Below are 15,825 nucleotides of genomic sequence, written 5' to 3'. Positions count from 1 at the left end.
ATTAACCAAGAAATCTACCTTCCTACCACAACTACCGGCAGGGAACAACATAGATGCCTTTCACTTAGCAGTTACACGTGATCTGGAAAAAGAATACACTAAACACCAACGAAAATTAAAATACCTCCCACATAACACCACTCCAGAAGAGAGGAGAGCGATAAAACAACTAAAAGACAGGAAAGACCTGATTGTGAAAGAGGCTGACAAAGGAGGAAACCCGGTCACAATACACATTGATGACTACATACTAGAAGCAAATCGACAACTTGGGGATAACACCTGTTACGAACTTCTCACGAATGATCCAACCGCAGACATCCTCAAATCCATTAAAACCAGACTTGACAAATGGTATACCTTGGGACTTATATCCCAATCAGAAAAATCATTCTTGTACATACCGTACCCCACCATGCCAACCCTCTACCTCCTTCCCAAAATACATAAAGGCACCTACCCTCCACCAGGAAGACCCATCATAGCAGGAATTAATTCGCCCTGCTCACGAATAGGAGAGTACGTGGACAGAAAACTACAGGGACTAATGAAAGAAATACCGTCTTTCATCCAAGACACAAAAGACATTCTGAACAAACTCCAAGATATAACGTGGGAACCAGATTTCATACTAGTCTCTATTGACATTGTCAGCCTGTACACATCCATCGAACACCGCGATGGACTAACTGCAGCACAACTCTCATTATGGACACAATCAGCCAACTTACTGGAATGCAACAAAATGACTCTTGAAATGCTGAACTTCTGCTTGGAAAACAATGTCTTCAGCTTCAATGGGAAGATATACAGACAGAGACGCGGGACAGCTATGGGAGCCAAATTCGCGCCGCCGTACGCATGTATCTTCATGAGCCACGTGGAAAAATTCTGGCTGTGGGACCATAACTTCGCCGATTTTACCTCACACATAATACTCTGGCGACGATACATCGATGACATTTTATGCTTCTGGCAAGGAGATGAAACACTTCTAAAAAGATTTCTGGAAAAACTCGACCAAAACCCCTGGGGAATCAAAACGACTCACACTTTCTCCAAAAAGGAGGTCAATTTCCTGGACGTTACTCTTTATGTCAAAGACAATACGTTACAAAGCAAACTTTACAGAAAGGACACTGCAGCTAATTCCATCCTGCGAGCTGACAGCTTCCACCCACGTCACAACATCAAAAATATCCCTAAAGGAGAACTTCTGAGGACCCGCAGAAACTGTAGCGAGGATGAAGTCTTCGAAACCAAAGGGAATGAGATCATATCAAGACTATCCGAAAGAGGATATGAGAAGTCCACACTTAAAAACACCATGACAACAGTATCAAAGTTAGATCGCAAACAGATGTTTACAACTGATGGTAAAAGAAAAAATAAGAATGACTCAGCAATAAGATTTATTACAGACTACAGCATTGGTCATCACCAAATCAGGCAAAGCCTGAAAAGACACTGGCACCTGCTACAACACACTCCAAATCTAGCTGATGAAATCAAAACCTATCCGGAGATAACCTTCAGACGTGCCCCGAACCTAAAAGACATACTGTGCAAATCAGAATTTGAGGATAAACGCAAACAAGTTACCACCTTTCTAGACAGACCGCCAGGATACCATACCTGCAAGAACTGTAGTGTCTGTAAACTGAGCCGCGACAAAACCAAAAAGATACCAATGACACAAGGAAAAGAATTCACAATAAAAGAATGGATTGATTGCAATAGCAAATTTTGCATTTATGTGATCCTTTGTCCATGCAACCTACCATACATCGGGAGTACAATCCGACCCCTACGTATCCGGATACAAGAACATTACCGTAATATCCACAAACACACATCCGGTCACCCCCTGACGGAACATTTTGCAGACAAACATCAACACAAAAAGGATTTCATCTTCTATGGACTGGAAATTGTACACCAGACCAAAAGAGGAGGAAACCGAGAACTGAGACTTCGCAGACGCGAAAGCGAGCTGATCATGAACTTCAAAACAACTGAACTAGGACTCAACAAAGATGCAGAAATGCATGTATGGCTGGGAGATGACTAATTGTATTAACTGAATGTCCACCTTTTCTGATTGTTTTTTCTCCCTAGGGTGTGAAACCATTATGATTAACATCCCTATCTTAAAACCTAGAATTTCCTCTCATTCCCCTGGAAATGTGTCTGAATAGTATTTTGTACAAAATCTACACTATATATCCAGAACCATTCCACAGTCCGACCCTTGGTATCCCCTAGAATTTCGCTTTATATTTCTACGCACCTTCTTGAATGGCCAATGATCCATTGGCCCCTTTCAACTCAACTAAATCCTTATAATTTTTCTTACTAGAAACTTTATTTGTCCTTGACTACTAACATGACATTTAAACGGCCAATCTACCTCCCCCGTCCCCTTCCCTATCCAAAATGGCGCTCCCGCACGAACCAGGCCACTTCCGGGTCCCGACCCGGATGTCCTTCCATGAGCCCCGCTATTTACGCTGCCTCCGCTAAGCGCACAAACAGAACTGAATGAAACAGAACACTCGTACCGGGCATTAGCCAAGATTTGAGGTAAGCATTGCAACGAAGCAGTTACTCCCGTCGGCTTTACCTCCTTCTTTGAACTAAGGATTTCTTTTCTCCTTTTTGATCCCCTCCCCTTAGAATCCGACTATATCTTTCTAGCACATCGTGGAAACGTCCATTTTCAGTAATACCCGCCCTGAAGAAGCCCCAGGCCTATAGGCCATGTAGGGGGCGAAACACGTGTTGGCTGTGCCACCCCTTGGTTTTTTCTCATACCCACCCCTATGTATGAGTGCAAATAAAGGACTAGCTCACGTTTAAATCAACTTGCTTTGAATTGGAATTTTTTCCTCCAAGAATTAGAATACACTAATCTTGCCTTGACAACCCATCAGAGCCTTTTATATATGTGTTGGTTTTCAAAACAGATAAATAAAAGTCATTGTCATTTACAATGCCATTAGCTTAAACTCTCACAAACGCGAGACCTATTGCATTGCAAATGCTTGTTAATAATGACTCTGCAGACACTTCTAATGCAGCCCGTTAATTGAGGGTAAGCTCATGAAGAAGCTTTTTTACAGCCCCAGCCCCCACCTAGATATCAAAACGTGACAAACCCCCACTGTTGCGTCAATGGTAATAATGGCAAAGTAGGATGAAAGTATTTTTTTAAAAAAAATTTCTTTATTGGTTTCAACATTCAAAGAATCACAAACATTGGTAGGGATAGATTTCAGTCAGGTTATAGCGGGTTTATACAGTATAACAGTGCACAGTAAATCAAGCAATCATTCCAGGTGAGTGTCTATTATTTCTTGACATTTCCATCTCTACGGTTGGGGATATACATAAGCCCCCTCTATGCGCGTTCCATCTGCTCCACTTTTTATCCCATTTCTTGGGACATCCTCTAGATTTAAAGAATTATTTTTCTGCAATCATACACTTGTCAAGTTCAGCTGCCCAAGCCTTAGTCGAAGGTCTTTCCGTTGCCCCCCCCCCCATTTTATTGCAATTGCTCTTTTTACTAAAGTGTACCCCAGAGTGGCTAGTTTCTGTTCCACTTCTGTGAGATCGGTTGCTTAAATGTTAAGAAGCCCCAGCTGTGGTGTCAGAGCTATCTGTTTCCCTATAACGTCCTGCATTTCTTTTGTAGCTCTGTCCCATATGGGTCGTATGTGTGGGCAGTCTCATATAGTATGATAGAAGGTTGCCTCGGACACCCGCGCAAACATAGCGTATCTTGTCTACTTCACATTCTAGCTAAAGTAACCCTCATAAGGTACGTTCTATGTAGAATTTTTAATTGGATCAGTCGTAAACGAAGAGTAGTAGCTGCTTCCCTTGGGAACATCAGTGCTGTTTGCCAGTCTTTGTCGTCGATGTGTCCGATGTTGGCTTGCCATCTATCTCGGAGAGTTAGAAAGGGATCTAGCAGGTTGTTACATAATTTATGATACATTAGTGAAATGGCTTTGTCTGGGATGGGCTCAGAAAGCAGCCGGTCCTCCAAGGGGGAGAATTCTGGCAAATTACCCATGTCTGGAAGTGCTACTGTGAGTGCTTGGCGGATCTGCAAATAGCGAAAAATCTCTCCCTGAGTCAGTTCATATTTTCCCTGTAGTTCACTAAATGTAAGGTTTTACCCTTTTTTACTAACTGGCCTATGGTAGAGATTCCGATTGTGTCCCATTTATCAAATCTGTATTGATAACACAGGAGCCCCAGTTTTTGAGAGGATCACAGGGGTCTGGCCTGAGTCAGCACACCGGTCCAACCCAGACGTTTAGTCACCTGATGCCAAATTTCCACCGTCCGAGCCATAGGGCCCAGATATCTCCCTTTCCGGGGCTTTGTGTATAGGGTTTCCAAGCACCCCTCTCTTCCCACCTGATATCTGTCTAACATGTAGGCTGAGTTTGTCGGAGAACGGTACAGCCAGTGATTTATTGCCACTAATTGCGAGGCCCAGTAGTAGAGTCGTATATCTGGAAGTGCAATCCCCCGTCGTACCACGCCTCAGTCAGTTTAAGCAATGCTATGAGAGACGCGCCTCCACTCCACAGTAGTGATCAGACCTCGCTTTTAATGCTTGTAAAATAGGAGTCAGGAATCGTGTAGGGGCAGTTTTGGAGGATATACAAAAATCGTGAGAGAGCAAGCATCTTAAACAGGGCAGCTCGGCCTAGGAACGAAAGCGGCAGCGCTCTCCAATGTTTGACATCATTACGGAGCCGTTCTAAAGGGACGGCTACATTTTTCTCATAGAAGAGTTGGGGTCTGGGGTAATAAAAACTCCAAGGTAGCGAAATCAGTCAAGGGCTATTTCAATCTCACATCCCGGAGAAAGCTTGGGAATTGGGCCCCAGAGAACAAACTGCACCGATTTAGCCCAGTTGATGGCATAGTGGGCGTATTTGCCGAAATTTGTAAAAATATTCAAAAGTCTGTGTATTGTAGTATAAGGGGATGCTAGATATATCAGAATGTCGTCCGCGTAAAGAGATCCTATCTTCAATTCCTGCCTCCCATTTCAACCCTCTGAGTACAGCGTCCCATTGCACCCAGGATGCCAGTGGTTCCAGCATCAAGGAGAAAAGCAGGGGGGATACGGGCAGCCTTGTTTAGTGCCTCTGCCTAATGTAAATATTCGGGACGTGCAGTTATTGACCTTTACTTGACCCCGCAGCTCCGTGTAGAAAGTATTTTTTGAATGTTCAAGCACAGGACAAAACTGCTGGTTTCTTGCTTTGACTGTAACATTGGTGCTGATGTCTTCCCTCATTTCTCCTAATCTTTTATTATATCAACTGTGCTTTTCTTGTCTCACTCACTCAGTCAATTTCAATTTTATTTAACACTTTCAGCCACTAGCAGTTTTTCAAATAGAAAGTCATTATATTGACATGGGATAGTAAAAACTGCATAGTAAGACAAAATGAGGACTAATTGCTTAACAATTAGAGTTCGTAGTATCCGTCATTATCGTGACTTCTCTCCTTTTTCTCCCCCCTCTCTGCTGAAGGCACCACTCTCACCCATTTAGTGGCCTGTCCTTGTGATAACTAGGCTTGGGGGGAGTTACAATAAAACTCCAGCAAACTACGCAGAGTTCCATGACCGGCGGAGTGTGTTACCTCACGCTATTCGCACTGATTTCTAGCTCCGGGTGATTGTCCCATGCTGTAAAATCAGCACAAATGGCATCCCACGCAGTGCAAGAGGGCGCTACTTTTTTCTGCCGATGGAGTGGAAGTTCTACTTGAACAGAATGTTTCTTAACGTGTGCGGTAGTGACCATCTGTGACCACCTGCATTAAGACATTTCACTGGGAAGTGATCCATCATTGGATTTTCCTCGCTTACGCTCGCCAACTTACCGTTGGTGAGAGGTCAATGGAGGAAAAAACTCCGCTCTGCGTAGTCGGTACCCAGCAAGTTCCGAGGAGTGCGAAAACTCTGCAAACTCCATGAACGTATCTGAGATATCGCCCAGGCCTAGTGATTACTTCCTCTGAGTTCTCCAAAAACTAAAACATGACATTGCCGCTTTTCACATTTCTGTACTTTAATTTGAGTTAGCGTTAGGTTTTTGTAATTGTTCTTGAATGGTTTTTTTTTCTTTTTCAATTTTTGATAACATTATTTTGCCTTAAGGCACAAAGGAGATCTGCTGTTACCTTTCGACACTTTCTTCAAACTGCAAGTCAGCGGTTCCCAAACTTTTATGCCCCTCACAGCTCCTACAATCGACGGGCCTCCATCTTCCCATCCCGACAGTGCATGCGAGGAGAAAAAATGCCACTGACCATGTCATGAGTGATGTAATATTTGAGGATAATAAGCAGTGCATTGTGGGGGTGTAAGTTATAATTAGCTGAGGTAACTATATCTGCTGAATTTCTATGGTTTTGTATGAGTGAAATGTGAGCCTAACTATAACGTCCCTGTAACCTTTGTGTTTTCTGTGAAAAAAAAATATATTTACTATTCTCACTCCAGTCGTGCAACAGTAAGGAATGCGTTGGACTTCGTAGGAGTAAAATTTACTCTTCCCACTCCAGTCTGTGCAACAGTAGGGAGACTACTTCACTTCAAACATGTTACATATTTTAATAACCTATTAATTTAGAAAAAATATTAAACTCTTAATATAAACATCAATTAACATTAAAGGTATAGATAATTATTATATGTATGTATATATATATATATATATATATATATATATATATATATATATATATATATATATATATATATATTATATACATATATATGTTCATTAAAAAAAGTTTCCAATATTTAATAATCAATTAATTATCAGTTTACAAATTATTTAATTATTATTTAATTAACTTCCCACCCTATAACACTACAAACCTAGCAGCCCACAGCTAAAATAAAAATAAAATAAAGAAGTATAGCACCATTTACCTAATTGATAATAAATTAACTAAATAATTAACAATTAATTTTTAGATAATTATTACTGAATTAACTTCCCACTATATACCCCTACAAACCTATTGCAATGTTGCCAGCCTTCTGTGTCATGGTGCTTGTGTTTGCCATTGCCAACCAAAAAGCATTGGCAAAGCCAGTATTTCAGGTTAATAAAGCAGAGATGAATTTGCTTTGCTATGCTATTGTATAATATGATTTCTAAATATGTGGCAGTATCCTTGCATATAGCAGAAGTTAACCTGGAGCCCTAGAATCATATAATCCTTGCCATGGTGACATTTTACAACTAGTCATATGCTCTACCAGATCTATTTGGCTCATCCTCTATAATACATGGCACTGCCTAAAATTAGTAGCTGCTGGCATGGCTCGCGAGTGCAGGTCGCGCGAGGGGGGGGGGTGGGTCATAATTCAAAAAAGATTTAAAACCTACCTTTCCGCTGGGTCCCGCGTCTTCTCTGCTCCTGCTCTCCTGCCTCCGACTGGAACATGAAGCAGGCAGCCAGGCTTCCTCCCCTAATCCAATCACAACACTGCGTTGTGATTGGTCTCACGGCGGCCAGGGGCTGGGGGCCAGGGACTAGAGGGATGGACATGCTTTCCATGCAGGCTGCAATGCAGCCTGCATGGAGTAGGGCTAAGTGTGCATGACTGGTTTGGGCGGCTCAAGAGGGCCGACTAAACAGCCTTTGTGCACTCAGGAGTGGGCAAACCACTCCTTCCCTGCCCTGCTCGGAGAGCAGGCCAGCGTCACCCACCCACCCGTCCGCAAAGCAAACATAAAATGGTACTAACTAATAGTTATTACCATTTTATATTTTGTCTTCTCGCACTGCGAGAAAGCATTGGGGCGACGCTCCTCCGCCATAGCGGAGGAGCCGCCCCTGCCTAAAAGTAGAAGTAGTAATAGCTGAATTGTCGACATCGACTAATGTCTAATCTTTATGCTAATGTCACAATAAAAGTGTGACCCTGCATGGCTGGCAGTCTTGGTTCAGGAGTACCAAACTGATATAGAAAACAAAGCCATCCAACCATGAATAAGTGGGTGACCCAAAGTCCACTCTATGTATATTGGAAACAATAGGTCTGCCTGTGGACAGCTTGAGATGTTAGTAGCTGAGACCTAATTAGCCTCACAATGTGCCATTGATTAAAACGTTAGCATAAAGCTCAGTACACATGGCTTGTATGAGGTGTCTAAATCAAAGACCATGCCAACTTTTGTCAGCAGTGACCAAAAGGGTTTGCGTGGTACACTAATAAATGCTAATTGTTGCATTTTAATAGAAAATATCTCACTTTTTGACCCCAAATTTTAATCTTTTGAAATATTAGCATATGTTATAACTCAAAGAAACCCTCCTTGAACTGAAAACAGGAGTACCTTTTTATGAACAACATTACAAATTCCAAGATTTAGAATTTGTCAATTTTACGTGTCTATCCATCTAAATATTTCTGCTCATTCAGTTCATAATGTTGATAATAAAAGAATGTGTGTTGTTTCACTCTACATTTCACTGTTTAATTTTTCAGTTTAGATGAAAGCATAATTAGGATAAGATTCATCTCCTTGACTCTCATTTGGATATGGAATCATGGCCAGAGTTGGTTGGATTTCACTCAATCATGCTTACTCTGCCTTAATTTAACATAACACTGCCTAATGTTTCATAAGGTGTATTTGTGAAGTACACATTCACCCATTTTGGCATCGTGAATAACAGATGTTTATTGTCACCCAACTCAATGATACAGATTTTATTGACTTCAGAATGATGAAGGCTGAGTTTGACTTGCTGGGATTCAAACTGGTCATTACAGTAAGGGTGCACGGTCCTTGTTTGTACCAGGGCACACCTTAAAGTATGTCAGCAGAGTGCAAATAAGTACAGTTCGCCTAGTACTGATATTGCACTGCCCTAGGGCACCTATGAAGTTGTTACCTTGCGAGCAACTCTTTAGTGAAGGATGGACCAGCTCATTGAAGCTGCTGGTCCACCTTTCACAGTGCATGTGGCACTCAGCCTGTACTTTCAAGAAGGGACAGAGATAACGCTGCAGGCAGATTCAGTGAGTGACTGCACCTTTCTGCATGGAGATTTCTGGGGATGTCCATGGGAACCCCCTAGTCCCTCCAGAGGGGCGGGCTCTGGAGGGTGCACTGACAGCCCTCCATCTTTTTGTGGCACACAGTCAGTGTGTCTCCTGATGGCCTCTTTGTCTCTGAGCAGAACCAAAGCATTCCTGCATTTGCATAGGACCTCACATTCATGCAAATTACCAAATGCCCATTTAGAATAGTTCCAGCACAATACCTGCACAAGTATTGCAGCCCCTTCTGTAATACTGAAATGCACATGTCCATTGCGCTCCCCAAGGCATTCTATATAATACGGGCCCAGGAGGTGAAACACAGATTGCTGGAGTGGATACATTAGTCCAGTGAGCCACCAGCCACTTTAGTTTTGTATTTGGAATATGTCTGTCTTTTGCTGTTCTTTGCTTATCACATTTTGTTGGCTCCCTTAGTCGCTGGGGACTGCTACTAGGATTGCAGCTGCTCAGGTCTTGTAGCCCATATGATTGCTTTCTGACTAGCTTAAATTTTCGTAACAACTGAAACCAGTGTGGTGGTATTTGGGCCTTCTATATGTTTAAGTGACTAACACTCTAAGTTTTACAAAACTGGAAGCAGTAATTAGCTTAGCTGAATCACTTCTCTCTGAGATTGTTTTATACTTGACGGTCATCAGGCTTGTTTTTGGACAGGTATTCCTGCTGTGCTGCTACTGACATATGCCAGCATTGTTAATGGATAGTATCAAATATGGCTCAGTCTATTGTAACCCTATATGTCTCATGCTCTTATTTAGATTTCTGATGAATTCAGAAACATCAGCAAAAAGTTGTACGACAAGCCAGACACAATAGAAGAACTAACTGAACTTCGTGAGTGGATGAAACAAGTGCCTGAACAGCTTGTTACTCTTCAGGTAAGTATATTACCCCATTATATAAAAGCTCATTTGGATATCTGTGTTACATGATCTTCTAACAACCTCATTTTCTATTACAGGAACAGATAGCAAAGGTCCTTGTTGAGTATGACATCACTGATGAGTTTTTTTATAGTCTCTCTCAAGAAGAGTTTAACATAAAGTAAGTACTGGGCTTTTCCACGGCAGCCCTTCTGTTCTCTGACTTCCCTTTTCATTATCATTCATTTAGTCTTGTCACTTTATCGTCTTAGTAATCTTTATTTATCCATGTTTCCCTTGTCTCAATCATGGGATCTTCACTGATGGTCATAAATTCTGAATTGTACAGGTTCCTGGATCACTTTTAGAGATTTATACCTAATTTTCACATTCATACCTCCATTTGCCTTTCAACAGGCTACATTAAGCATACTGCATTTTATTTTAAAGAAGCACATTCAATTAATAGATTCTCTGGTGTGGAATTAGACTTCTGATCCATCAACCTGTGATCCTTTTAAGAGAAAAGCAAGATAAAATAAATTCTGATGGATACTTCTAACCTCAGATTTCTCACCGTTTGAATTCCCTGTGGTGATAGTCTGTATTTATAAACTCTTCCAGAAATGTTCCCATATGGCAATATTTGGCGCCATCAGTCTCTGCAACAGCTTTGTTTCACCCCCAGAAGTGACGACTTGGAACGCTTATATATAGCTGCAACTCCAGCGCACTCACTTCAGTTCACTTTTGTCCGCACCCGTAGACATGGATCAGGAGCTTTGCTATCAAACTATGTTAGTGCTTTACTGATCTCTAAACTGATTTTTTTCAGCAGAAGACTGTGTACTAGGGATGTGCCCCACCAAAAATGGCAAGCTTCAAGTTATGCTGTACCTGCAGGAAGCAGATGTTTTTCATGGACCCACACAAGTCTGTCTTTGGTGTCTTGGATCCAAACATAATTCAAAGACATGCAATAAATGCTCCCTGATGCCTCTGAAGGCCATCAGGAAACGGGAGATGTCTCTTTATATTGCCAAGAATAAAAAGGTGGGCTGCTCATGCTCACATGGGCCCATTCCTATTCCATGTCCCGATCCAAATCTCCATCTTCAAGTAAGTCCAAGGACATGTCCTGATGGAAACACAACAAGTCCAGACAGAAGGCCTTCCCCAACACACCCACTTCATGGAGGGAGTCAGATAGTCAACACTCTAAGGTCCCAGCTCCGTTCAGATCATCATTATGACTGCATTCTGCCGTTGGAGCCGATGAAGTAGATTGGTCTTCATAAGGCTATGCTGCAAATCTTCCCTATGATTCCAGACCCCACTGGAGCGTCTTTGAGGTCCACAGATCCACTTGGGCCCCCAGTCGAACTCTTGCCTACAGACACTTGCCTGGCATCAGCTGACCCTGCTTGGCTTCTATCTGGCCTTGCGCTGGAGCCAGTCCCTATGGTGGCGGTCCCATCTTCAGTGAAGTCAGTTCCGGATCTAATCAAGACACTGATCTCGGAGCAGAGTTCAGCTAAATCCAGACCAATGTGTCACTACAAAATCACCAAGGCTCAGTCAGTAGTGTTTAAGCATCATCTGGCAGTCCCATCTTCAGTGTTGGTATCTTTAGTTCCCCTGTGGCTGTATCAGGCTCTGACTCAGAAGTACATGCGATTCACTCATGGAGATAATGCGGCAGAGACTGACAACTTGCTCCCACACTATCCCAATAAAGGACTTTATCAAGATCACCAGGATGCAAGTAGTTTTGGCAATTTATCTGAAACTCAATTGTATTCCTGAATGGGATCCCCTACTGACAAAAGTGCTTCCTTCTCTGTGGTTGTACTCAGGACAGCAGCGGTCCAAACACTACAATTGTCTAATGTTGAAACTAAGGCTAATATACTTGCTGAGATTTTACAACCGGTCTCTTCACCTTTGCAATCTTTACTTCCTATCAGTAATCCCTAAGAGATGCCCTGGTTGTGACCTGAACCAAGCCCTGCTCAGGGCTGCTCCATAGCGAGGCACTACAGACCTGCTCCGGGTAACCCATCCTTTTTGGCACAGAAGGTGATGTGGCTTTGGCCATACACCTCCGACAGCTCCACAGAGTTAGAGCTGTCTGAGGTTTTGCCATTGGTTTCCCAGCCCGATTTAGAGTGGGCAAACAAATGGCAAGTTTTCACTGCCCTTCACCACCAGGTAAAACTTGGCAGTAAGGGGCAGTGAAACTGCAAAATGCCCCCACACTATGGGAGAAAACTCCCATGGCGAGAGGGCATTAATGTTTTTTATTTTCAAAAACAAAATCCTACTTTCTATGAAATCTGTCAAGGCAATAACTATAATACATTAACAAGCATTTGCAATGCAATTGGTCTCGCCTTTGGGACCTTATATGTATTTAGCTATGCAGCACCTTAACCTGGGTGCTGAAACATCTACTGTTCCATGTTAACATGGAGGGAAAGTAAGCACCAAACTGCGTGACGTGCCAGGTATTGGCACTCATGGAGAGAAATATTGCCTTTCACGGGAAATGGTACAGTCCAAAGCTCTGTTTTTAATATAAAATCAGGGCCTTCGGTGGTCATATCACTTAAAATACAAGATTTGAAAAAAATATTATTGTCTACGGGTGCTCGTGGAAGACAATTTCTATGGACTGGAATCTAGAGAATGCTAAAGTGATTCTGGTATTTTACCGATCTCTGCTGGTCGTTTTCTATCAAGAAAGTTAAATAGAGGCAGTTGGCAGAATTTTATTTTTAAACAAGTCCCTCAGCAGAAAGCAGTTCTGGTATTTTACTGACCTCTACTGGTAGTTTTCTACCAAGACAATTAATTAAAGGCAGTTGAACAGAAAAAAAAGTCCCTAAGCGGAAGCAGACAAGTCCTAGGCCTGATCTCCAGAGCCCACAAAGTACATACACATATGAGTATATATTAAGTATATAGTAAAGTATATACAGGAGAGCTCGAATGCTCGACCTAAAAACTAATACCAACACCTGCGACAATAGCACCAGTCATTCTGAAGCTTTCCAAAAAAATACAGTGCTTCAGACAACACCTCAATAGGCCTCACAGGACAGTCACAAGCTGACTCAGTGATTCAGTCACAATGCTGGCAGCACAGAGAAATCTAGAAATCTGACTGCCCATTGCACTGTCCTACTGCCATTGAGAAGCAAAGGATGTACTTTGTGTATAGAGTGCCTATAGGTAGGTGGAACTTTCTGGCATAGATAACCCCACTTTTTGCCTGGTGTCAGTGTGTTTTGACTGTAGTTCACTGTGATTCATCCTAACCAGGACCCCAGTGGCAGTGCTCTCTCCTCTAAATTGCATGGTAAATACTTTGTACACCACACAACTGGCATACTGGTGTACCATTGTAAGTCCCTAGTTCCCTTGCTGGGTTAGTCCCACAGACCTTGCCGGTCTGCAACACAGCAACTTATTCCGCGAACTGTTGTTTGCATTTGCCAAGGCTTGTTGGTGGTCCTGCCAGCTCCTTACCTTCCTGCACTGGTCGACCGGCATGGAACAGCTCGCGGACGGCTAATGTGCTCCTGCATCGTCGCCTGGTCTCCACAACTGCTGCTTCAACCTCACCATGCTACTGCAAGAACCTCCAACAAGGGCTGGTATTGTGCTCCTGTGCCTCCTGGTCACCTCCGGGTGGTTTGGATTCTGTTCCCTCTGCTTTCAGGTTCTTCTCATCTGGAATCCACTCCTTGGTTCCACCGGCCTGGTCCACGAGACTCTGTAGCTGCTGATCTTCCATGAGCCTCCATTGGCATCTACGAGCAGTTCCGACAACACTTCACCCCGATGCACCTGGTCTCCCTGGGTTTATCATGTTTCCTGGGGTATCCACAAGTGTTGTGGCTCTCCAACCTTCTTGATCCAAGTGGTTCCCTCGGGGTCCTTTGGAAAGGGTCCTAAAACTGTAAAAATTCAACCGCGACTTACTCTGTGTTATCCTATGGACGTTTGACCCGGTGTAACCACTCTACACCCAGGCACCTTGGGGTCCCTGCTACTCAGCTTGGATGGTTCGGTGTTTTCCCTGTGGTCCTCCATCCTTGGATACTAGTCCCTTTTTGGCATTTACCTCACATTCCACTATTTTACTTTATGGTTTGCCCCCCAGGTTAGGCCCTATGTGTTATTCTATGGTACTTACCTATTTCTGAAGTATTTCTTGTGTGTAGTTGATAACTCCGGGTTGGAGATATACCAAGTTAGTGTCTAGTGTGTGTTAATAAATACAAAGTATTTTTATTTCACCTGGTGTGGTACCAACAAAGCAGATACATTCACCTCAAAAAGAATTTGCAGGTTTCCAACTATCTTATTCCCGAATGCTTCTGAAAGTGCCATCTAACTCCTCGATAGGTCTAATGTTTAAAGCCATGTTGGCTGGGACGGATTTACCCTCTCAGGGATTTATGTTTAAGTTTGGTGACCAAAAGTTTTTTAAGAAGGTTAAATTAAAGTCTCTTCAATCTATGGCCAGTATCTGGGCTCAGATTAAAAAGAAAATAGGGCTGTCTTACTTTTCAAACTATGCCCCGGTGTGGGACTCCCCGGGTTTACCAATGTGTTTGAAGGATGGGTTGGCGTCCCCCCTGAAACATGCCGGTATTGTAAGGTGGGGAGAGTTGTTGGTAAACGATGCACTGCTGACATGGGATGAACTAAGCGATAAGGTCGGCCCTGAGCTATCAAGATTTAAATATATGCAGCTTGAGAGTTGGGCTCGGGCTCGGGCTCTAGCTAGGAAAGCTGTCCCGCTGGGTGAATTTAGTAATTTGGAACAACAGCTTGTCGTTAGGCAGGCGGGCGGCAAAGAGGTGGCCTTTTGGTATTGGAGCATTTTGGAGGAGGTGGATGGGGATTTTAGCCTCCCTGACCAACTATGGGGAGAGGAGATGGGGCGACAGTGCGAGCAAATATGGCTTACTTCACTTACCATCCTACATAGATTAGTCAAACCTGCGTGGTTGAGGCGTAACCATCTATTCACCGTTCACCGTGCTTATCTCTCTCCTTTAAGACTATCAAAATTCCAGCCAGGAAAGAGATGTAACAAGTGTAACCTCTTGGATGCTTCAGATACACATATGTTTAAGGATTGCCCTTCTATCTGTACTTTCTGGGAGAAAATAAAGGACACACTGGACTCTATACTCAATTGCTCCATGCGCATTACTCTGTCATTGGTTATCTTTGGCATAGATGAAAACATATTGGGTCAGGTAAGATCTTTCCTTTTTTATGCTATTCTCCTGGCAAGGCGCCAAATATGAAGGTTTTGGGTAGATGCCGTACCTCCATCACACGGCGATTGGCTTACATCCTTATGCAATACATCTAAGCTGGACCTGGCTAGACGTGTCAACAAAAAAAATGTGGCCTTTTGGGACCTTCTGTTAAACTGGTCATAGGAACGCCGGGTTTTTTTTTTTCTTCCCCGGGTCCTATGATTATGCCTTGGTTACTCTTTGGATCTTGAACGCCGGTCTCATTGTTCAACGATTCGCCCCACCAGGCTGAACAGATTCTTCGAGAGAGTAAATAAGCTAACTAGCTTCTCTCACCATGGAGTTATCTTCTGCCATTTTGTGAATTGTGTCCTGGTATGCGAGTTGTTCTCTTCGCTCGCGACACACTAGGTGGCTGGTGATTCTTATAAGAGGGTTAATGGCAAATGAGGACAAAAAAAAAGAAAAAAAAGAAAAGAAAAAAAAAAGAATTTGCAGGCACATGCATCAAAGGAAAAACCGGTCGCAAACGGGCAGATTCTCAGAATCTG

The 15,825-nt window shown here is 42.9% G+C and overlaps 1 protein-coding gene across 1 annotated transcript in view; it reads left to right on the top strand.

Moving 5' to 3' along the window:
* The window catches only part of DNAH1 (dynein axonemal heavy chain 1), a 1,256,292-nt gene that overhangs the window by 365,366 nt on the left and 875,101 nt on the right, over positions 1-15,825 (top strand). Inside the window, exons 15-16 of the mRNA XM_085624793.1 lie at positions 9,888-10,007; positions 10,091-10,173. Coding sequence (XP_085480919.1) covers positions 9,888-10,007; positions 10,091-10,173 — 203 coding nt within the window. The remainder of the gene's footprint in view (positions 1-9,887; positions 10,008-10,090; positions 10,174-15,825) is intronic.

This window comes from Triturus cristatus, chromosome 9 (assembly GCF_964204655.1).
Source record: "Triturus cristatus chromosome 9, aTriCri1.1, whole genome shotgun sequence".
Lineage (NCBI taxonomy): Eukaryota > Metazoa > Chordata > Amphibia > Caudata > Salamandridae > Triturus > Triturus cristatus.
The sequence above is the reverse complement of the archived record's forward strand: the minus strand, read 5'-3'. Positions and strand labels throughout refer to the sequence as shown.